The sequence below is a fragment of the Leuciscus leuciscus genome (genome assembly GCF_965113295.1).
Source record: "Leuciscus leuciscus genome assembly, chromosome: 12".
NCBI lineage: Eukaryota > Metazoa > Chordata > Actinopteri > Cypriniformes > Leuciscidae > Leuciscus > Leuciscus leuciscus.
Window position 1 is genome coordinate 42,864,211 of NC_138736.1, and position 23,897 is coordinate 42,888,107.

At 39.7% G+C, this 23,897-nt stretch overlaps 2 protein-coding genes across 12 annotated transcripts in view; one reads left to right on the top strand and one right to left on the bottom strand.

Moving 5' to 3' along the window:
* Window positions 1-23,897, bottom strand: part of LOC309511410 (phospholipase A and acyltransferase 3-like) — a 111,708-nt gene that overhangs the window by 2,817 nt on the left and 84,994 nt on the right. The window lies entirely within an intron of this gene.
* Window positions 534-3,840, top strand: LOC309510720 (uncharacterized protein; the record flags this gene model as incomplete). The annotated part of the gene is made up of 2 exons (XM_082185590.1): window positions 534-1,098; window positions 1,228-3,840. Coding segments are annotated over 2 exons (1,710 nt in total), but the record flags the coding sequence as incomplete, so codon positions are not given.

A 23,897-nucleotide genomic window follows, 5' to 3' on the forward strand; every position in this document is an offset into this window, starting at 1 on the left:
GGAACAGTCCAGCTAAACGAAGCGAACGAAACACAGACAATCTTTGGGTGAACAGTCCAGCTAAACGAAGCGAACGAAACACAGACAATCTTTGGGGGAACAGTCCAGCTAAACGAAGCGAACGAAACACAGACGCTCCAAGTGTGAAAATGCCCTGAATGTCTTTTATTTCCATATACATTTATTTGTGCACTGTGTTAAATCACTTTATATCCTCAGAACATTAGCATGAACTGTTGTTTAGTGGGTTTATGCAGAAAATAGGCATTTATAATAGGTATTTATTCTTCTAGTAAGTAGTAAACTCAGAGTACTCGTGTCTCTGCACTGTCACTGTTAGAACACACTCTTTCTTTCTCTGATCATCTCTGGCAGTAAATGCCCATCACAGGAGTGTGTGTGTGTGTGTGTGTGTGTGTGTGTGTGTGTGTGTGTGTGTGTGTGTGTGTGTGTGTGTGTGTGTGTGTGTGTGTGTGTTTCTCACGGGTTTCTGTTTGCTCACACACTGATTCTCCTAAACATATTTGACTGATAATGATGATGATGATGATGGTGATGGTGATGATGATGAAGATGATGGTGATGATGATGATGATGATGGTGATGGTGATGATGATGATGAAGATGAAGATGATGATGATAATGAAGATGAAGATGATGGTGATGGTGATGATGATGATGATGATGATGATGGTGAAGATGAAGATGATGATGGTGATGATGATGAAGATGAAGATGATGGTGATGATGATGATAATGAAGATGAAGATGATGATGGTGATGATGATGATTATGAAGATGAAGATGATGGTGATGATGATGATGATGATGATGGTGATGATGATGATGATGAAGATGAAGATGGTGATGATGATGATGATGATGAAGATGATGGTGATGATGATGATGATGGTGATGGTGATGATGAAGATGAAGATGAAGATGATGATAATGAAGATGAAGATGATGGTGATGATGATGATGATGAATATGATGATGGTGATGGTGATGATGATGATGATGATGATGGTGATGATGATGATAATGAAGATGATGATGGTGATGAAGATGAAGATGATGATGATGAAGATGATGATGGTGATGATGATGATGATGATGATGAAGATGAAGATGATGGTGATGATGATGATGATGATGGTGAAGATGAAGATGATGATGGTGATGATGATGAAGATGAAGATGATGGTGATGATGATGATAATGAAGATGAAGATGATGATGGTGATGATGATGATTATGAAGATGAAGATGATGGTGATGATGATGATGATGATGATGGTGATGATGATGATGATGAAGATGAAGATGGTGATGATGATGATGATGAAGATGATGGTGATGATGATGGTGATGGTGATGGTGATGGTGATGATGAAGATGAAGATGAAGATGATGATAATGAAGATGAAGATGATGGTGATGATGATGATGATGAATATGATGATGGTGATGGTGATGATGATGATGATGATGATGGTGATGATGATGATAATGAAGATGATGATGGTGATGAAGATGAAGATGATGATGATGAAGATGATGATGGTGATGATGATGATGATGATGATGAAGATGAAGATGAAGATGATGGTGATGATGATGATGATGGTGATGATGATGAAGATGATGATGGTGATGATGATGATGATGATGGTGATGATGATGATAATGAAGATGAAGATGATGATGGTGATGATGATGATGATGATGGTGATGATGATGATGGTGATGATGATGATGATGGTGATGATGATGATAATGAAGATGAAGATGATGATGGTGATGATGATGATGATGATGATGAAGATGAATATGATGGTGATGATGATGATGATGATGATGGTGATGGTGATGATGATGATGATGAAGATGATGATGGTGATGATGATGATGATGGTGATGATGATGATGATGATGATGATGATGGTGATGATGATGATGATGATGATGATGATGATGATGAAGATGATGATGATGATGATGGTGATGGTGATGGTGATGATGATGATGATGGTGATGATGATGGTGATGATGATGATGATGATGATGGTGGTGATGATGATGATGATGGTGATGATGATGATGATGATGATGATGAAGATGAACATGGTTTTAAAGCTTTTCATAGTACCGAGACTGCACTTTTAAGAGTTTTTAATGATCTTTTATTAACTACAGACCGTGGAGACTCAGTTATTCTTGTGCTTTTAGACCTTACTGCTGCTTTCGACACAATTGATCACGCCATTCTTATCTCTCGCCTAGAGAACAGTGTAGGCATCCGAGATACTGCCCTGCAGTGGTTCAGATCGTATTTATCTGACCGATTTTTTTTCTGTAAAACTTGGTGACTCTACATCATCTATCGCCCCCCTTCTCTGTGGAGTTCCTCAAGGCTCAGTCCTTGGACCACTATTGTTCTCCTTGTACCTTCTCCCTCTTGGAAATATTTTTAAAAGACATGGTATTTCCTACCATTTTTATGCGGATGACTCGCAAATCTACTTACCACTGAGAAGAGATGCAAACAGTTCCCTGACTCCGTTACTTGAATGTCTCAAGGATATTAAAACCTGGATGTCTTTTAGTTTTTTTAATTTAAACGAAGAAAAAACTGAGATCATTGTGTTTGGACCCAGCCGGGTTTGTGACTCCACTCCCGTAAACCTTGGGTCCCTGCAGCAATATGTAAAGCCAGTAGTTACCAATTTAGGCGTTAAAATTGACAGTGAATTTAAGCTTGACAAGCAGATAAACATGGTGGTTAAATCCTGTTTTTATCAATTGAGACTTTTAGCCAAAATTAAACCTGTTTTATCTTTTAATATTTTTGAGCAAGTGATTCATGCTTTTATTTCGACCCGTTTGGACTACTGTAATGCACTTTACATTGGCGTGAACCAAACTTCTCTTTCACGCCTACAGTTAGTCCAAAATGCAGCTGCTCGTTTGTTAACAGGAACCCGGAAACATGAACACATTACCCCTATTTTGGCCTCGCTCCACTGGCTCCCTGTATATTTTAGAATACATTTTAAGATTTGAATGTTTGTTTTTAAGTCGCTAAATGGCTTGGCACCTCAGTACATTTCAGAGCTCCTGCACATTTACACCCCGTCAAGGTCACTGAGGTCTGGTGATCAGCTGCGGCTGAACGTGCCCAGGACCAGACCAGAGGCAAACGCTCTTTTTCAGCAGTTGCTCCCAAATTGTGGAATGATTTACCGCCGCACATTAAAGTTGCGCCCACCCTCCACACTTTTAAATCTCGTTTAAAAACATATTTTTATTCCTTGGCTTTTGATTCAACATGAGAGCTGATGTGGTCTTCGTTGTCGTTGTCATTGTTGATGCTTTTATTTATTTATTTATTTTTGCTTGTTTTTGTTTTTATCTCTGTAAAGCACTTTGGTAACCTTGCTGTTTGTTTAAATTGTGCTATATAAATAAAGTGGTATGGTATGGTATGGTAAGATGAAGATGGTGATGATGATGATGATGATGAAGATGGTGATGATGATGAAGAAGAAGATGATGATGATGAAGAAGATGAAGATGATGATGAACAGAATCTGTGCTGAGAGTCAGGTTTGATCGGATAAGAGTAAAACTAAAGCCCTGCATTTCAGCCCGAGCCCGACGGGCCCCAACTTTTTTACGCCCCTAGGGCCGGGCTTTGGGCCAATTTTCACGTCATAGTTCACATGCGGGCCGGGCCTCGGGCCTTTTTTGGGTTATCCTTCTTTTTATATTTTTAGAAATTAATTTAAAAAAAAATATGAGAAGTTGACGTCGACGATAGAAAAACAAACATAGAAAGACATTAAATAACCTCATAACATTCATAATCTTATAATTACCTTATAATTACACTGACATATGATTGACATGACAGTCGCACGCACACACGCACACACACAGAAGGTTTCCCGTCAGCGGAACCAACGATTCACCGCATGTGCAAATAATGGAGAATATTAAGAGAAAAATCGCAAGTGATAGAAGAGAGGACTGGGTTAAAATCTTCCACTTCTTGGAGTAACGTTTGATGACCAGCTGACCTTCACAGATCACATTTCAAAGACAGCTCGATCATGCAGGTTTGCACTGCACAACATCAGGAAAATCAGGCCTTTCCTAACTGAGCATGCAACACAACTCATCGTCCAGGCCCTGGTCATCTCTAGGCTTGACTACTGCAATGCTCTTCTGGCTGGACTTCCAGCATGTGCAACCAAAACCCTACAGATGATCCAGAATGCTGCAGCTCGTCTTGTCTTCAACGAGCCCAAGAGGGCCCACGTCACTCCTCTGTTCATCTCTCTGCACTGGCTACCTCTCGCTGCTCGCATCAAGTTCAAGGCACTGACGCTTGCTTACAGAACTATCACGGGCTCAGCTCCCTCCTACTTTCACTCACTCCTACGAGTCTACATCCCTACCAGACACCTACGATCGGTCAACGAGCGACGTCTCGTGGTTCCATCACAGAAAGCCACAAAATCACTTTCCAGAACATTCTCATTCACAGTTCCATGCTGGTGGAACGCTCTCCCCACCCTCATCCGGAATGCAGAATCCCTGACAACATTCAAAAGACAGCTGAAAACCAATCTCTTCCGTGAGCACTTAACCTTATAGAAAAAAAAAAAAAAAAAAAAAGTTTTCCTTTCCCTTTGTAACATCACTTATCAGGCTTATGCTACTCTGAATAATACCTGAACTTCGTACTTTGAGCACTTCTTGTGTTGTTGTTGTTTTTGCCTCTTTATGATGACTCGCTGAATTTTGTCCTAATTTGTAAGTCGCTTTGGAGAAAGGCGTCTGCTAAATGACTAAATGTAAAATGTAAAAATGTAAATGGATGCTGTTCTTTTTCTCCACGATGCTGTAAGAGACTGTTCTTAACCTTTCGTTTGATTGGACTTTATTTTCGTTTAACTGTTGGAAACTACTGGAAAAAAGAATGTCCATGTTCTGTGGTGCATTTTTGAGGTAAGATAACCTGCAAGTTTGTTTTTGATTTATTTAATTTAATTTGTTTAGATTAGCTATTGCTCATTTCGTTTGTGAGCGCTGTTGCGAGCAGCCTGAGCCTGCCTCAGTATTTCAAAATGTTTTACTCACTGTGGTTTAATAAATAAACATTAAACTAACTGTCTGTGTGATATGCTTGAAGTGTTTTATATCTATGGATTTCATTCTAGCCAAGTAAAGTATTAGCGTTGATTTGAGAGGCTAAATTGATCAAACGTTTTACTCGCTGTTGGCTCGGCTTGCTTGGTCGTCATTTTTTTTTTTTTTAAATGCTCCAAAAGTTTGTCTAAATTAACTTAATAAAGAAATGAAAAGAAAAGAAACATAACTGACAAAACTGACATATTTTAATGGCTGCAAATAGGGACTCAGGCCGATAATTCTGATGAGCTGTCGGACACGGGTCGGGCTAGGGCCTGAGCGTCTCGGGCCAGGGCCGGGCTCGGGCCCAGATTCGAGGCCCGTGCAGGGCTCTAAGTAAAACACAAACTCTTCAGTGACGGGGTTTAATTCACTCACTGTAAATAATGTATCATGGGTCTTGTAACTTTCATTAAAAAAATTAAGGTGATAATTAAAAATATTGTGTATATTTTATTAAGAACATTGTGGTTGGGAGTCACGTGGGACCGCCGAAGAAGATGGCAGCATAGTTGTGTAGCTCCATAAGCCCACCAATATTTTCAATTTATTCGAGCATATTCACTCAACATTTTTACCAAAACTAGTGCCCGTGGGTAAGATAAAATACTTGGAAAACGAAAAAGTGCTGTAGATCGCAAATGTCGACCTCTACATCGAAGTATTGTAAGGGGATACCGACGAGCCGCATGACGACCAGACAGACCTCGCCGGCACACGAGTCACCATCAAACCAGGCCACAGATCAAGGTTCAAAGATGGAAAACTTATTATCCGAAATAAGTAGAATGAACACTACTCTGCAGGTAGTAGCGACGGATGTGTCATCAATAAAAGAGGTTGTCACTGACGTTAAAAACTCGGTGAGTGCAATCCAAGAAAGGCTGGACGAAGCGGAGGGCCGCATCTCCAAAATGGAAGACGTCACCTCGAAGCTCGTCGGTGATGGCGAGCGACATGATAAACGCCTGGAAGTTATGTGGAATCGTATAGAGGATTTAGAAAACAGGAGCCGCCGCAACAACGTAAGGATGATCGGTCTGAAAGAAGGGTTGGAAGCAGGTGGATTGATCAAGTGCGTGTGTAAAATCTTATCTGAGGGACTGGGTATTGATGCGGATGGAGAATTCGAGATTGAGAGGGCACATCGCGCACTCGCTCCCAGGCCCAGTGCTGATCAACCACCAAGAATAATTCTGATTAAGTTTCTGTGTTCTTCAGCCAAGGAAAAAGTGCTACAAGCGGGAACGAAAAGGAACGACGGAATGGGAGGGATGTAGGATCTCGTTTTTCCCCGACATGTCAAGAGAGTTGGGCAGGAAACGGAGGGATTTCACCGCGTCGCGGAGGATGCTGAGAAGCATTAACGTGAAATATACGCTGGCATATCCAGCCTCACTTCGTTTCACATGGCGAGGGAAGAACAAGGTGTTTGCATCGAGTACGGATGCAGAGCAATTCATCAAAGAGCATTGCGGGGGAAAAGAGTGACGGGACCAAATATTCTTGCAAGATATCCAAAGTGGAGCATATCATGGGTCAAGTGGGCAGATGAGCGGGATATGCTATTCTAACAGAAGTCTATATAGAGGCATTTGATGCTGAAGTATTGCCTAATACTTTTATGGAAGCATTGATAGCACTGATACCTAAAAAAGATAGGGATTTGGCAGATCCGGCTAATTTTAGGCCAGGAAGTCTTATCAATGTGGACTGCAAGGTGTTGGCAAAAATTTTAGCTTCAAGGTTAGAAAAGGTTCTACCAAGTATAATTCACAAGGACCAAGTGGGTTTCATTAAAAAAAAGGTCATCAGCCGATAATATGAGAAGGCTAATTCATCTGATGTGGCTAAACTCCTCAGAAAGCACTCCGATCGCAGCTTTATCCCTAGACGCTGAAAAGGCTTTCGACAGGGTGGAGTGGGACTTTTTGGCCCTGTCAAATTTTGGATTTTGGTCATATTTTTAGGTCCTGGGTTAGTTTATTATATAAAGATCCTAGAGCGGCAGTGATGACTAATGGCATGACTTCCTCATTTTTTACAATTTCAAAAGGAACCCGTCAAGGATGCCCATTGTCCCCATTGTTATTCACAATAGTCTTAGAGCCGCTAGCCATTATGATCAGGGCAGACTCAAACATTATGGGAGTAAGGGGGGCAGAGGAGGGGATAGACCATAAATTAATGTTGTATGCGGATGATATTTTGTTGTTATCTCGTGATCCTCTCAAATCTTTACCTCCATTAATGAGTGTTATCCAATTATATTCAAGTGTGTCAGGATACAAAATAAACTGGGAGAAGTCGGAAGCTATGCCAATATCTAGTACATGTCAATCCCATACAGCAGGGCCGGCCCTGGGCATAGGCGGAATAGGCAAATGCTAAGGGCGCCGCCCACCTCTTGGGGCGCCCATGCGCCCAAATTATTATTTTTATGAATATATTTTTTATTTTATTTTTTATTACCAATACAACTTAAATATTGTGGATTAAAAAAAGCGATCGTCCCATAAAGACAAAACTACAACATTGCTTTCCCGAATCCCGATCCACCCCGGTCCGACTGAGTGACGCATCAATCTCCCCCGCCCCCGCCCTGCTGAAAAAAAAAACCATCCGCTACCTGTGTGTGATTGTGAGTGACAGATGGCCGAATTCACTGACACTGATAAGTTGTCATTATGTCAAAAAGACCGAAGCCATCTGGTGCCCAGGGAAGAAAAAAAAGAAGAGAAGAGGAAGAAAAACGCGAAAAAGACAGAGGTAGTGTCACATTCACTGTCTGTCATCGTCCTGTCTGCACTACAGTTCCCAGAATCCTCCTTGTTTCCACACCTGAACTCACTCCCTTCATTACCCACCTGTTCATCATCATTATCTGCATCACCTGTCTTGTGTTCATCTGTGTGTGTATTTAAGTTCCTGGTTTTCACTCTTCACTTGTCGGTCAATGTTTAATGTTAGGTTTTCCTTGTTTTGAGCACACGCTCCCTTTTGTTCTTTGTATTTGTTATTGTTGAGAATTAAAACCTTGGATTCTGCATCTTCGTGTTTGCCTCCTACTTCATCCACCCAGGAAGCCTGACAGGTAGGTAATGATGATCAGTTTATCTATGTTGCATTAAGTTAGTTCAACGATGCCTGTAACGTTCGCTAATTTGAATGATCTTATGACATAGTTAGTTGAACTTGTGCAGTATTTTATGGTATTTTTATTTGAATTGGCTAAATTAGTAATGTTATATATATATATATATATATATATATATATATATATATATATAAAAATCTTTATTTAAAATGAGTTGAGTTCTACATAAAATGTTGCTATATAAACGTAAATCTTTATTTAAAATGAGTCATACATAAAATGTTGTTATATAAATGTATTATATATATGGATTTATTAAAAATAGCAACATTAAAATTCAATTTAAATAAAGATTTACGTTTCTCCTCTGTTTCATGGTTATAACATCAGAAAGTGTAGTTAGACATTGCTGCCATGCCAGATATACTGGAAAACAAACACTTTCAAAATTAATTTTGAAAATGTAACTACTGTATGCTAGAGAAGTGCTCAATGAATAGAGTTTTGTGCATGAATACAATTCTTGCTGTTTGTGTGTTTAAGTTATAATGTGGTTTAGGTGCTGCCATATTTTTAAAGTTTCACTATCATCAGCTTTTTAATAATAAAATGTAACACCCAATGGTCACATATAATCCTCCTCTTCTCTCTTCAGATGCACTTTTGAAATATCTGAACCCCGTCCCTGCAAATCCTGGGCCACCTGTTGCAGACATCTCCACTTCAGCACCACCCAGTGATTCAGCATCAAGCACATCTCTTCCCTCCACTTCAGCACCGCCCAGCGATTCAGCATCAGTTTACAAAAAGGCTGCACCATTAGACCCTGCTGACTGGCCATCTGTTTTAATTGAGAAGGTAAGAACAGAGTTTGTCCTCAGAGGACCATATCATATAAAAAGCAATTTCACATTTCCGAAACAAAAAGACGGGAGAAGATGTCAGCATGACTATTTTAATAGAGTCTTAGTCAATGGAGAAAAAATCAAAAGAAGCTGGCTAATGTACTCAAAAAAGAAGGACAGTTTGTACTGCTTCTGCTGCAAAATCTTTTCTCAGAAAGATTTCAAATTGATTAAAGAAGGACTAAAGGACTGGAAAAATGCAAGCCACTTGCTCAAGGTCCATGAGGATAGCCATGAGCACAATACAAACATGGCAACATGGAAGGAATTAGAGGTTCGTCTTGCAAAAGGGTTGACCATAGATAAGCAAGTGATGGCACTCGCTGAGGCAGAGAGAAACAGGTGGCGAGAGGTGCTTACCAGACTGGTGGCAATAATTCAGTCCTTAGCTTTAAGGGGATCCACAGACACATTAAACAAACCAGACAATGGCAATTTTCTTAAAGAGGTGGAGCTAATGGCCAAATTTGACCCAATAATGAAGCAGCATGTTGGTAGGGTGGAAAGTGGAGCTGGAAGTCACACACATTACCTGGGCAAAAGAATCCAAAATGAACTCATAGACTCAATAAGCACAAAAATACTGGAAAAAATATTGGAAGAGATCAAGACCTCAAAGTATTTCTCCATCATTTTAGATTGCACCCCTGATCTGAGTCATAAAGAACAGCTCTCTGTGATTGTCAGGATTGTTTCACTGGAAGAAGAATTGCCACAAATTAAAGAATATTTCATGGGCTTTCTTGTAGCAGAGGAGTCAACCGGGGAAAGTTTGTCTGCTCTCATCCTCAAAAGACTAGAGGAGCTGAACATCCCCTTTGAGGACTGCAGAGGACAATCCTACGATAATGGTGCCAACATGAAGGGAAAGAATAAAGGTGTTCAGGCTAGGCTGCTTCAACTGAACTCAAGGGCCTTTTTTGTCCCATGTGGTGCCCACTCCTTAAATTTGGTGGTAGCTGATGCTGCTAAGAGCTCACCAGATGCCATTGGCTACTTTGGATATGTAGCAAAATTGTTCAAACTCTTCTCAGCCTCCACCCATAGATGGGATATCCTCCTGAAACACGTCAAAACCACCCTGAAATCATGGTCAGAGACCAGGTGGGAAAGCAGGATAGACAGCATCCAGGCAGTAAGGTACCAGGCTGGGCAAGTCAAAGATGCTCTTCTGGAGGTGAGGGAAACTACTCAAGACCCTGTTGTGAAAGTTGAAGGCCAGTCTTTGGCTGAGGAGATTGGATCCTACCGCTTCTCTATTTGCACAGTCATTTGGTATGATATTCTCAACAAGATCCAGCATGTGAGTAAACAGATGCAATCACCATCCATGCAGCTAGATGTGGCAGTTGACATGCTGAAAAAAAACAGGGAATCTCTTGACGGCTACAGAAATACTGGATTTTCTAGTGCACAGGCAACAGCCAAGGAAATGTGTGAGGAGATGAACGTGGAAGCTGTAATCAAAAAAAAGCGGTTGAGAACCACAAAAAGGCACTTTGGTTACGAGGCTCCAGATAAACCTATTGGTGATGCACTTAAAAAATTGGAAACACATTTTTTTAATGTAGTCGTGGATACAGCCCTCTCTTCACTAGATGAGAGATTTCAGACCCTGGGGGAGGTGAATGACAAATTTGGAGTTCTCCTCAACTTTCCCAACATGTCCAAAGAAGAGTTGTTAGAGCACTGTCAAACCCTGAGCACAGCTTTAAGCCATGATGGACAGCCAGACATTGATGGCAGAGAACTTGTATTAGAAATGCAAAACTTTCCACATCTGCCATCAAAAAATATGACAAACATTGAGCTCCTGACTTTCCTGCATGAGAAGAAGCTGATGGAAATTTTCCCCAATATGTGGGTCGCTCTGAGAATCTCTGCCACCCTACCTGTGACATCGCTGCTGCTGAAAGGAGCTTCTCTAAGCTCAAACTGATTAAAAACTACCTGAGATCTACAATGGCTCAAGAACGTCTCAGTGGACTTTCAGTCATTAGCATAAATCATGTGGTCTCACAACAGCTGTCTTATGATGATATCATAGATGACTTTGCTGCTAGAAAGGCAAGGCGAGTAAGACTGTAGAACATTTGCTATACATTTGCATAGTTCGTTCAAGTTTGTATATAGTTATTTATTTTTTGTGCAATGCTCTTATTTATAATTTTTGGAATGTTACATATGCTGTAAGAAAGGCAAGGAAAGCAAAGGAAAGCAATGTTTCTGTAATATAGTTTTTTTTTTTGCAATAACAAAATATATTAAAGCTGCAAGCAGCATTTAGCGGGGTTCAAGCAATTAAGGCCTTTAAGCACAAAAGCATCAAAAGTTATTACGTTTTATTTAGCAAGCATGACATAATAGACGGAAAAGACCATTTACAGCCAATACAGGTAGTTTACCATGGGAAATATATGGTTTGAAAGCTTTTTAACAGTTATAGCGCCACCTATGGTCCGATCTCCATAAAAATTTCCATGCTTCTTTAGCATGTTATGTCACATATGCTCATCAATTTTTGTGAAGTTCTGAGTTTTTATTAAGGATTTATAGGCTCTTTAGTGTATTTTGCCACGCCCATTTTCTAAATGACCCTATTACAGCCATTCAAATGCAAAAGTTCAACTTTTTTCCGATAATTATTGATCTAGAGAGTCCAGAGAATTGCCTTAGACTGGTCTGGTTCTGATCGGGCGAAAAACCAGGGACTAGTTTGCAAAAGTAGGTTTTTAACATGTTTGCGAATATTTAATGAACGGTTTGATTGACAGCAGTGGCTCTTGAGGCAAAGTTGTTCAGCATGAGCAGATCTATCAAATGATATGCATATTGTGTTGATGTGTGCAACACCACGTGATTACAGAGGGCGTAAACCTTGTTAGCGCCAACTAGTGGTCGATTTCTTTCAAAATTCTTACAGACCTCTAGGGCCATGAGTCGAACATGCCCACTGAGTTTTGTTTCAATCAGCCACCGTTAACCTTGTCTAATAGGTGCTCAAACTTCATTGGCCGATGGCGGCCATGTTTTTTGAGATACACCAATGTCCTCATAGACATACATGACACCTTGGACCAAGACACTGCATACCAATTTTCAAGTCAATCGGACTAACGGTCAGGTGGTTATAGCCTGTTTTATGTTTTTTTCATGTTATAGCGCCACCATGTGGCCAATCGCCGCTATTTTTTTACTGTGACCTCAGATTGACCTCTTACACATGTGTACCGAGTTTGGTGAAAATATCTCATTTCGTTCACGAGTTATAGCCATTTTAGTAAAATGAGCTCCGCCTCCTGCAAACGTTTTGACGCCCCTTAGCAACCGTGGATCGAAATTTCAACTTTTTTTCGATAATTATTGATAACCAGACTCCAGAGAACATGTATGCACTTTTTTTGTTCCGATCAGGCAAAAAACCAGGGACTAGTTCGCAAAAGTAGGTTTTGGACAAAATTCAAAATGGCGGAAAATTTTTCCAGGCGGAAATGAAATCGGAGATATACATTTTGTCCGTCTTGAGCCAAGGATTACAGTGATATAAGATACTTGAGTCTATGACAAACGGTCTAGGAGTTATGGCTGATTTCATACTTTTGCTTGCTGTAGCGCCACCTATTGGCCAATCGTTGTCATACTTTGATAGGTTCTCCCCAAATTGAGGACTACCATTTGGCTGAGTTTCAAGTCTCCAGCATTTACGGTTTGGGCTGCACGATGCGTTTTAGGGGAAAATAATAATAATTAAAGCTGCAAGCAGCATTTATCGGGGTTCAAGCATTTAAGGCCTTTAAGCACAAAAGCATCAAAAGTTATTAAGTTTTATTTAGCAAGCATGTAACCACTGACATAATAGATGGCATAAAAGACCATTTACAGCCAATACAGGCAATGTACCATAGGAAATATGTGGTTTTAAAGCTTTTTATAGGAGTTATAGTGCCATCTATGGACCGATCTCCATAAAATTGTTTACTGTGACCTCAAATTGAACCCATACACATGTGTACTGAGTTTGGTGAAGATATCTCATTTACTTCTTGAGTTATAGCCATTTTAGTAAAATAGGCTCCTCCCACAATAATTTACCACATTCTAGTATTATTTACTATGATTCTAGCATGATTTACATAGTTTACCATGATTTTATCTTAGTTTACCTTGATTTACCATATTCTAGCATGATTTACCATGATATACTACATTCTAGTATGATTTACCATTGTTTACTGTGATTCTAGCATGGTTTACCATAGTTTATCATGATTTATCATAGTTTACCATGATTTACCCTGTTCTAGCATGATTTACCATGATATACCACATTCTAACATGATTTACCATAGTTTATCATGGTTTACCATGATTTACCCTGTTTTAGCATAGTTTACCATGATTTACCACGTTCTAGAATGATTTGCCAGGATTCTAGCATGGTTTACCTTGATACACCACATTATAGTATTATTCACTATGATTTACCATGTTTCTAGCAATTATGTGAAGTGTCAGTGCAAATGAAGTGATAAACACTGACAAAATCTGATTGTGTTATAATAGTTATTGTTATATAAGTGATTTTTAGAGTCTAAATATGAATGTGAGCACATGTGAAAAGACTTCATTAATAAGTAGAATGGCCAGCAGAGGGCAGAAGAAGACCACTTATTGGCTCACTTTCACTTTAAACTTCATGATTTTCACCAGTTTTCTGGACTAAAGCAAACCAGTTTTTCCATGTTAACTCAATAATGCATGCTTACACACACACACACACACACGCACACACACGCACACACACGCACACACACGCACACACACACACACACACACACACACACACACACACACACACACACACACACACACACACACACACACACACACACACACACAGAAATAAACATACACAAATGCAAATATGTTTTTAATGTTTTGGAATATGTTATTGAGAAAATATATTTATTGGTCTATTAGAATTCCTTTGTGATCTAATAATATTAAAAAAAAATTTTTTAAAAAAAGATTGCTTTTTAAAGCATTTGTTTGTTTCCCAATACTGAAAACTAATGAAAAGGTCATGCGTAATCCTGCTGCTCCCTCCAGTGGACAGTGGTATTACAGCTTCCATCTTACAGTTGAAGTGTTTGAATGAATTAATGAATGGGAATTTGGTATTTCACTTATATCTCGGGAACCAGAAGGCGAAAAATTCTGAAACTCAGAGCATAGAGAGTGCTTGAGGAGCCCTGTTGAATGAGACCATCAATTATTTACTATGATTTACCATGTTTCTAGCGTGATTTACCACATTACTAGCAATTATGTGAAGTGTCAGTGCAAATGAAGTGATAAACACTGACAAAATATGACTGTGTTATAATAGTTATTGTAATATAAGTGTTTTCCATGTTAACTCAATAATGCATGCTTACACACACACACACACACACACACACACATATACAAATATGTTTTCAATGTCTTTAGGATGTGTTATTGTGAAAAAAATATTTTAATGGTCTAACCATTTCATATATTTCATTGTGATCTATATTATCAGTCCAATAATAATAATAAAAAAAAAAATAGCTTTAACCATTTGTTTGTTGGCCAAAGCTGAAAGCTGATAAAAAGATTAATACTATGTCTAATACTGCTGCTCCCTCTAGTTGACAACAGTGGAATTACAGCCTCCATCTTACAGTTGAAGTGTTTGAATGAATGAATGGGAATTTGGTTTTTCACTTATATCTCGGGAACCAGAAGGCGAAAAATTCTGAAATTCAGAGCATAGATAGTTCTTGAGGAGCCCTGTTGAATGAGACCATCGCGGTGTTTTTGGGCGATTGGAGCCCGGAAATATGACCGTTCAAAGGCATATCTATTGGGGCTTTTATCTCTGGAATGCCCAGGGCAAATTACACCACATTTGAATCGAAGCTAGCCAAGAACTGGCCCTTTCCAACGAGCTCTCACACAAGGTTCGGGGTGGTCTGGGTCGGGAGTTTCGGCCGTTCAAAATCGGGGGTCCCACGAATTTGCGATTCGTGGGGGGCGCGCTCCCGAGGCCCGCGATGACACGTTTCGATCAAGAGCCCGGAGAGGACCTTACCATCAAAATTTGAGCGCGCAACGACTTTCCGTTTTCGAGTTATGAATGAATTTGTACTGGGGGGGCGTGGCCTAAATGCCGTTTTACTTTCATTTTCAATTTCCATATCTCAGACAGACAGTGTGACACAATTGTCAATAATAATACTCCAATAGATGAGTTTTGACAAAATGTGATTGTAAATGTTAAAATAATGATTTTATAAAGTCTAAATATGAATTTTATAACAATATTAGGGAGTAGTATGATGAAATGACAGCAGGGGGCAGTAAAATACCACTTATTGGCTTAATATGTCATTATATTCATATAAAATCACCTTTTGAAGAAGTTAAACTTTTTTTCTGATAATTATTGATCTAGAGAGTTCAGAGAATTGTGCTGCACTGGTTTTGAACATTATGATATGAACATTATACGATAATAGATAGAAGACACCATTTACAGCAAATACAGGCAATTTACCATATAGGAAATATATGGTTTTAAAGCGTTTTAACAGTTATAGCGCCAACTATGGTCCGATCTCCATAAAATTTTCCATGCTTCTTTAGCAGGTTATGACACATATGCTCATCAATTTTTGTGAAGTTCTGAGTTTTCGTTTAGGATTTATAGTTATAACTATATAGTTAAGCAGTTTTCTGCACTAAAGCAAACCAGTTTTTCCATGTTAACTCAATCATGCATGCACACACACACACACACACGAAGACAAATGTTGTTGTTGTTTTTTCAATGCTATTGGGATATGTCATAATGAAAATATATTTGAATGGTCTATAAACATTTCACAAAGTCTTTGTTAGCTATTAATCAGAAGATTCAGAATTTATTCAGAAACCTAAGACTACACAAACACATTATGTTGTAGATACAGACATTTGAAATATATGATGTGATAAAACTGTCAATACTAATACTTTAACGGACGGATTTTGACTAAATGTAATTGTAAATGTTAAAATAGTGATTTTATAAATTTTAAACAGCAGGGGGCAGTAAAATACAACTTATTGGCTTAATATGCCATTATATTCATATAATTTTCACCTTTTTAACTGTTATAGAGGCAAATTTTGTCCGATCGGTCTGAAAATTTTCATGCATGTTCAGAGTGATATTTCACTGGCTTTTTAAGAAGGTCTGAGTCATTCATTAAAGAGATATAGGCTTTCGGGGACACTTGGTAAAGGCTACATTTTGAAGTGAACCTATTATATCTATCCAAATGAAGTAGTTCAACTTTTTCTGACAATTATTGACCTAGTGAGTCCAGAGAATTGTATTGCACTAGTTTTGAACATTATGATATGAAAACTATATGATCAGAGATGGAAAAGACCATTTACAGCCAATACAGGCAGTTTACCATAGGAAATATATGGTTTTAAAGCTTTTTAACAGTTATAGCGCCACCTTTGGTCCAATCTCCATAAAATGTTGCATGCTTGTTAATGATGTCATGTCACATATGCTCACCAACTTTTGTGAAGTTCTGAGTTTTCATTTAGGATTTATAGGCTTTTTAGTGTATTTTGCCACGCCCATTTTATAAATGACCCTATTACAGCCATACAAATGCAAAAGTTCAACTTTTTTTTGATAATTATTGATCTAGAGAGTCCAGAGAATTGTCCTAGACTGGTCTGGTTCCGATCGGGCGAAAAACCAGGGACTAGTTCGCAAAAGTAGGTTTTTAACATATTCATGAATATTTAATGAACGGTTTGATTGACAGGAATGGTTCTAGAGGCAAAGTTGTTCAGGATGAGAAGCTCTATCAAATGATATGCATTTTGTGACGATAAGTGTAACACCACGTGATTACAGAGCCATAAAACTCGTTAGCGCCAACTAGTGGCCGATTTCTTTCAAAATTCTTACAGACCTTTAGGGCCATGAGTCGAACATGCCCATCGAGTTTCGTTCCGATCGGCCTCCGTTAACCTTGTCTAATAGGTGCTCAAACTTCATTGGCTGATGGCGGCCATGTTTTTTGAGATACACTAATGTCCTCATAGATATACATGGCACCTTGGACCAAGACACTGCATACCAATTTTCAAGTCAATCGGACTAACGGTCAGGTGGTTATAGCCCATTTTATGTTTTTTTCATGTTATAGCGCCACCATGTGGCCAATCGCCGCGATTTTTTTACTGTGACCTCAGATTGACCTCTTACACATGTGTACCGAGTTTGGTGAAGATACCTCATTTACTTCTGGAGTTATAGCCATTTTAGTAAAATAGGCTCCGCCTTCTTCAAACGTTTTGGCACCCCTTAGCGACCGTGAATCGAAATTTCAACTTTTTTTCGATAATTATTGATATTCAGACTACTGTGAACATTTCTGCACTGGTTTGGTTCCGATCGGGCGAAAAACCAGGGACTAGTTCGCAAAAGTAGGTTTTGGACAAAATCCAAAATGGCGGAAAAATTTGCATACCGGAAATAAAATACCTCCTATATTTCTTGTTCGGCTTGAGCCAAGGATTCCAATGATGTATGACACTTGAAGCTGAGACAAATGGTTATTGAGATATGAGCAAAATAGTGATTTTTTTTTGTTTTTTGCGCTATAGCGCCACCTATTGGCCAATCGGGCTCATACTTTGATAACCTCTCCTCGATTTTTGTACTACCTTGTGGCCAAGTTTCAAGTCTCTAGCTCTTACGGTTTGGGCTGCACGATGCGTTTTAGCGGAGAAGAATAATAATAATAATAATAAAAATCCTTACAATTACAATAGGGTTTCAGCACTTCGTGCTTGAACCCCTAATAATTAAAGCTGCAAGCAGCATTTATCGGGGTTCAAGCAGTTAAGGCCTTTAAGGCCTTTAAGCACACAAGCATCAAAAGACATTAAGTTTTATTTAGCAAGCATTTAACAACTGCCATCATAGATGAAAAAGTCAATTTACAGCCAATACAGGCAGTTTACCATAGGAAATATATGGTTTTAAAGCGTTTTTACAGTTATAGCACCTTTTGCCTAGTCTTCTTATAGTCTTGCCTGATCTCCACCACTTTTATTAGTAGTACTCAAAGTGTGCCCATATATATGTGTCAGATTTGTTGTAAATATTTAATTTTGATGAGGAGTTTAGATAATAATATTCAGTGGCGTAACGAGCCACCACCTGGCCCTTAAGTAGGATTATCAAGGCGGGCTCCTTGATGACGCAATTGATGACATTGATGACGCAATGTCCGCGAGTTGGCTACCATGAATAGGGCAGGATATGATCATACACAGCATATAAGAGATGAGATGACTAACAAAATCAGGAGTAGCCTACGCTCACCAAAAACAAAACAAAAAAACCCCACTGGTGACAGCGCACTATAAAACATTGTTAGGCCTAAGTCCAAATACATGAAAAAGATGCTCTCTTACATTATAGCAGGATTTTCTGGGCTTTCCTATGTGCAACTGCAAAGTTGTCGATTAGATCAGCATTGTGCGCACAGGCATTCTCAATTGACCCTTCGCAGGGAGTTTGATTGACAGGCGATCTGACTAATCATAATCCGCCATTTTGTCCAACAAAGCAGTCAGGAGAGTTAGTAGATTAACATAGGAGGATTTAAATTTGAAAAACAAAGTGTACTGACGTCTTAGCACTTTAAAACAACATTCCTTTTATGTTCATTCATGTTTATTTTAATGCTTTAAATTAACTAGAAGGAAGAGATGATCGGTTCACAAGCAGCTTTAACTGAGCCTCGAGTCTACAGCGATCTGTCAGACACATTAAAGAGTCACAAAACGGTATTTATTGTTTAAATGTCTCTAAAAAATGACTACATTTGAAAGGTGAGACTTTGTTTCATATCAAAAGTACTTGTCTGTCATCGCGTAGTCTTTTTTCTGATCCGCAATGTATTTTTCACTGCGTGAGAACTTGGTGTGGTGTGAGAGTGGCGTCGCTTGTCAGACATAGCAACAGTAACTAAAGTGGGCGGGTCTTTGCGACCGGTCATTGACAGTATGGACGGGGATTCACCAGTCCCAATTCAAAACAAATTTCATCACAATCTATCATTGTTCGTTTCAAACATGTGAGAGCATCAAAATGATCCATGGGTGAAATTGATTGGATTTAATAATTTTTTTGTCAGTTCCTATCATAATTTTAACATTTTGGCGTTATTGTTTAGGTATTTACCTATGTTTTTTGAAATTTCCTTTGTTTTTTTGTTGTTGTCTAGATCAGACTAACGGCTTTGAAGATAACCACAATTTTTTAAAGCTCTAAATGACACTTACAAAAACCATAAGGCGAAACCTGGCATGTTTGGTATTGTTGGTGAAAAAAACATGGGCTTCCTTGAAACTTTTAAGGCTCCTTCAAGGCTTTGTGCCAATGACGTATACTGAGTTTTTTGAGATACACCAATGTTCTCATAGACTATCATGGCACCCTGGACAAAGACACTGCGTGCCACTTTTCAGTAGACTAACGGTTGGGTGCGCTTATAGCTATTTTCATGATTTTTTTTCACTGTTATAGCGCCACCAAGTGGCCAATTGTCACGATTTTTTTCATGTCAACTCAGATTGAGTTTATGAACATGTGTCCCAAGTTTAGTGAAAATATCTCATTCCGTTCACAAGTTATAACCATTTTATAGCGCCACCAAGTGGCCAATTCTCATGATTTTTTTTCACGTGACCTCAGAATGAGCTCATGAACATGTGTCCCAAGTTTTGTGAAAATATCTCTTTCCGTTCACAAGTTATAACCATTTTATAGTGCCACCTACTGGCCAATTGTTGCGATTTTTTTCAAGTGATCTCAGATTGAGCTCAGGAAGATGTGTCCCAAGTTTAGCAAAAAAATCTCTTTCCGTTCACAATTTATAACCGTTTTAGTAAAAGTGGCCCTGGTGCCATCAAAGATTTTGGTTCCCCTTATCGACCGTTAATTGAAATTTTGAATTTTTTGGATGATTATTGATTGTCAGACTCCAGAGAATATTCTTGCAGTGGTTTGGTTCCAATTGGTCGAAAAACCAAGGAGAAGTTCGCAAAAATAGGTTTTTCAAAAAAATGCAATTTACTCGAAATTGGCGCCTGAAGGGCGAGCAAATCGGAGATAGCCATTTTGTCCGCCTTGAGCCAAGGATTCCAACGATGTAAGACACTTGATCCTGGGACAAACGGTCTAAGAGTTGTGAGCGATTTAGTACTTTTGGTTGCTGTAGCGCCACCTATGGGCCAATTGGGGTCATACTCTGATAGGTTGTCCCCAAATTGAGGCCTACCATCTGGCCAGGTTTCACGTCTCTAGGCCTTACGGTTTGTCCTGCACGATGCGTTTTACGAATCCTTACAATTACAATAGGGTTTCAGCATTTCATGCTTGAACCCCTAATAAGAATGAAGGCTTTTTGCCAGTTATAGCGCCACCTATGGTCCGATCTCCATGAAACTCTGCATGCTTCCTCACCATGTTCTGACACATATGCTCATCAATTTTTGTGAAGTTCTGAGTTTTCATTTGGGATTTATAGGCTTTTTAGTGTATTTTGCCACGCCCCTTTTCTAAATGACCCTGTTACAGCCACCCAAATGCAAAAGTTCAACTTTTTTTCGATAATTATTGATCTAGAGGGTCCAGAGAATTGTCCTAGACTGGTTTGGTTCCGATCGGGCCAAAAACCAGGGACTAGTTCGCAAAAGTAGGTTTTGGACAAAATCCGACATAGCAGAAAATTTTCCCTGCCTACATCCAAATCGGAGATAGCCATTTTGTCCGCCTTGAGCCAAGGATTCCAACGATATAAGACACTTGATCCTGGGACAAACGGTCTAAGAGTTGTGAGCGATTTAGTACTTTTGGTTGCTGTAGCGCCACCTATGGGCCAATTGGGGTCATACTCTGATAGGTTGTCCCCAAATTGAGGCCTACCATCTGGCCAGGTTTCACGTCTCTAGGCCTTACGGTTTGTCCTGCACGATGCGTTTTACGAATCCTTACAATTACAATAGGGTTTCAGCATTTCATGCTTGAACCCCTAATAAGAATGAAGGCTTTTTGCCAGTTATAGCGCCACCTATGGTCCGATCTCCATGAAACTCTGCATGCTTCCTCACCATGTTCTGACACATATGCTCATCAATTTTTGTGAAGTTCTGAGTTTTCATTTGGGATTTATAGGCTTTTTAGTGTATTTTGCCACGCCCCTTTTCTAAATGACCCTGTTACAGCCACCCAAATGCAAAAGTTCAACTTTTTTTCGATAATTATTGATCTAGAGGGTCCAGAGAATTGTCCTAGACTGGTTTGGTTCCGATCGGGCCAAAAACCAGGGACTAGTTCGCAAAAGTAGGTTTTGGACAAAATCCGACATAGCAGAAAATTTTCCCTGCCTACATCCAAATCGGAGATAGCCATTTTGTCCGCCTTGAGCCAAGGATTCCAACGATATAAGACACTTGATCCTGGGACAAACGGTCTAAGAGTTGTGAGCGATTTAGTACTTTTGGTTGCTGTAGCGCCACCTATGGGCCAATTGGGGTCATACTCTGATAGGTTGTCCCCAAATTGAGGCCTACCATCTGGCCAGGTTTCACGTCTCTAGGCCTTACGGTTTGTCCTGCACGATGCGTTTTACGAATCCTTACAATTACAATAGGGTTTCAGCATTTCATGCTTGAACCCCTAATAAGAATGAAGGCTTTTTGCCAGTTATAGCGCCACCTATGGTCCGATCTCCATGAAACTCTGCATGCTTCCTCACCATGTTCTGACACATATGCTCATCAATTTTTGTGAAGTTCTGAGTTTTCATTTGGGATTTATAGGCTTTTTAGTGTATTTTGCCACGCCCCTTTTCTAAATGACCCTGTTACAGCCACCCAAATGCAAAAGTTCAACTTTTTTTCGATAATTATTGATCTAGAGGGTCCAGAGAATTGTCCTAGACTGGTTTGGTTCCGATCGGGCCAAAAACCAGGGACTAGTTCGCAAAAGTAGGTTTTGGACAAAATCCGACATAGCAGAAAATTTTCCCTGCCTACATCCAAATCGGAGATAGCCATTTTGTCCGCCTTGAGCCAAGGATTCCAACGATATAAGACACTTGATCCTGGGACAAACGGTCTAAGAGTTGTGAGCGATTTAGTACTTTTGGTTGCTGTAGCGCCACCTATGGGCCAATTGGGGTCATACTCTGATAGGTTGTCCCCAAATTGAGGCCTACCATCTGGCCAGGTTTCACGTCTCTAGGCCTTACGGTTTGTCCTGCACGATGCGTTTTACGAATCCTTACAATTACAATAGGGTTTCAGCATTTCATGCTTGAACCCCTAATAAGAATGAAGGCTTTTTGCCAGTTATAGCGCCACCTATGGTCCGATCTCCATGAAACTCTGCATGCTTCCTCACCATGTTCTGACACATATGCTCATCAATTTTTGTGAAGTTCTGAGTTTTCATTTGGGATTTATAGGCTTTTTAGTGTATTTTGCCACGCCCCTTTTCTAAATGACCCTGTTACAGCCACCCAAATGCAAAAGTTCAACTTTTTTTCGATAATTATTGATCTAGAGGGTCCAGAGAATTGTCCTAGACTGGTTTGGTTCCGATCGGGCCAAAAACCAGGGACTAGTTCGCAAAAGTAGGTTTTGGACAAAATCCGACATAGCAGAAAATTTTCCCTGCCTACATCCAAATCGGAGATAGCCATTTTGTCCGCCTTGAGCCAAGGATTCCAACGATATAAGACACTTGATCCTGGGACAAACGGTCTAAGAGTTGTGAGCGATTTAGTACTTTTGGTTGCTGTAGCGCCACCTATGGGCCAATTGGGGTCATACTCTGATAGGTTGTCCCCAAATTGAGGCCTACCATCTGGCCAGGTTTCACGTCTCTAGGCCTTACGGTTTGTCCTGCACGATGCGTTTTACGAATCCTTACAATTACAATAGGGTTTCAGCATTTCATGCTTGAACCCCTAATAAGAATGAAGGCTTTTTGCCAGTTATAGCGCCACCTATGGTCCGATCTCCATGAAACTCTGCATGCTTCCTCACCATGTTCTGACACATATGCTCATCAATTTTTGTGAAGTTCTGAGTTTTCATTTGGGATTTATAGGCTTTTTAGTGTATTTTGCCACGCCCCTTTTCTAAATGACCCTGTTACAGCCACCCAAATGCAAAAGTTCAACTTTTTTTCGATAATTATTGATCTAGAGGGTCCAGAGAATTGTCCTAGACTGGTTTGGTTCCGATCGGGCCAAAAACCAGGGACTAGTTCGCAAAAGTAGGTTTTGGACAAAATCCGACATAGCAGAAAATTTTCCCTGCCTACATCCAAATCGGAGATAGCCATTTTGTCCGCCTTGAGCCAAGGATTCCAACGATGTAAGACACTTGATCCTGGGACAAACGGTCTAAGAGTTGTGAGCGATTTAGTACTTTTGGTTGCTGTAGCGCCACCTATGGGCCAATTGGGGTCATACTCTGATAGGTTGTCCCCAAATTGAGGCCTACCATCTGGCCAGGTTTCACGTCTCTAGGCCTTACGGTTTGTCCTGCACGATGCGTTTTACGAATCCTTA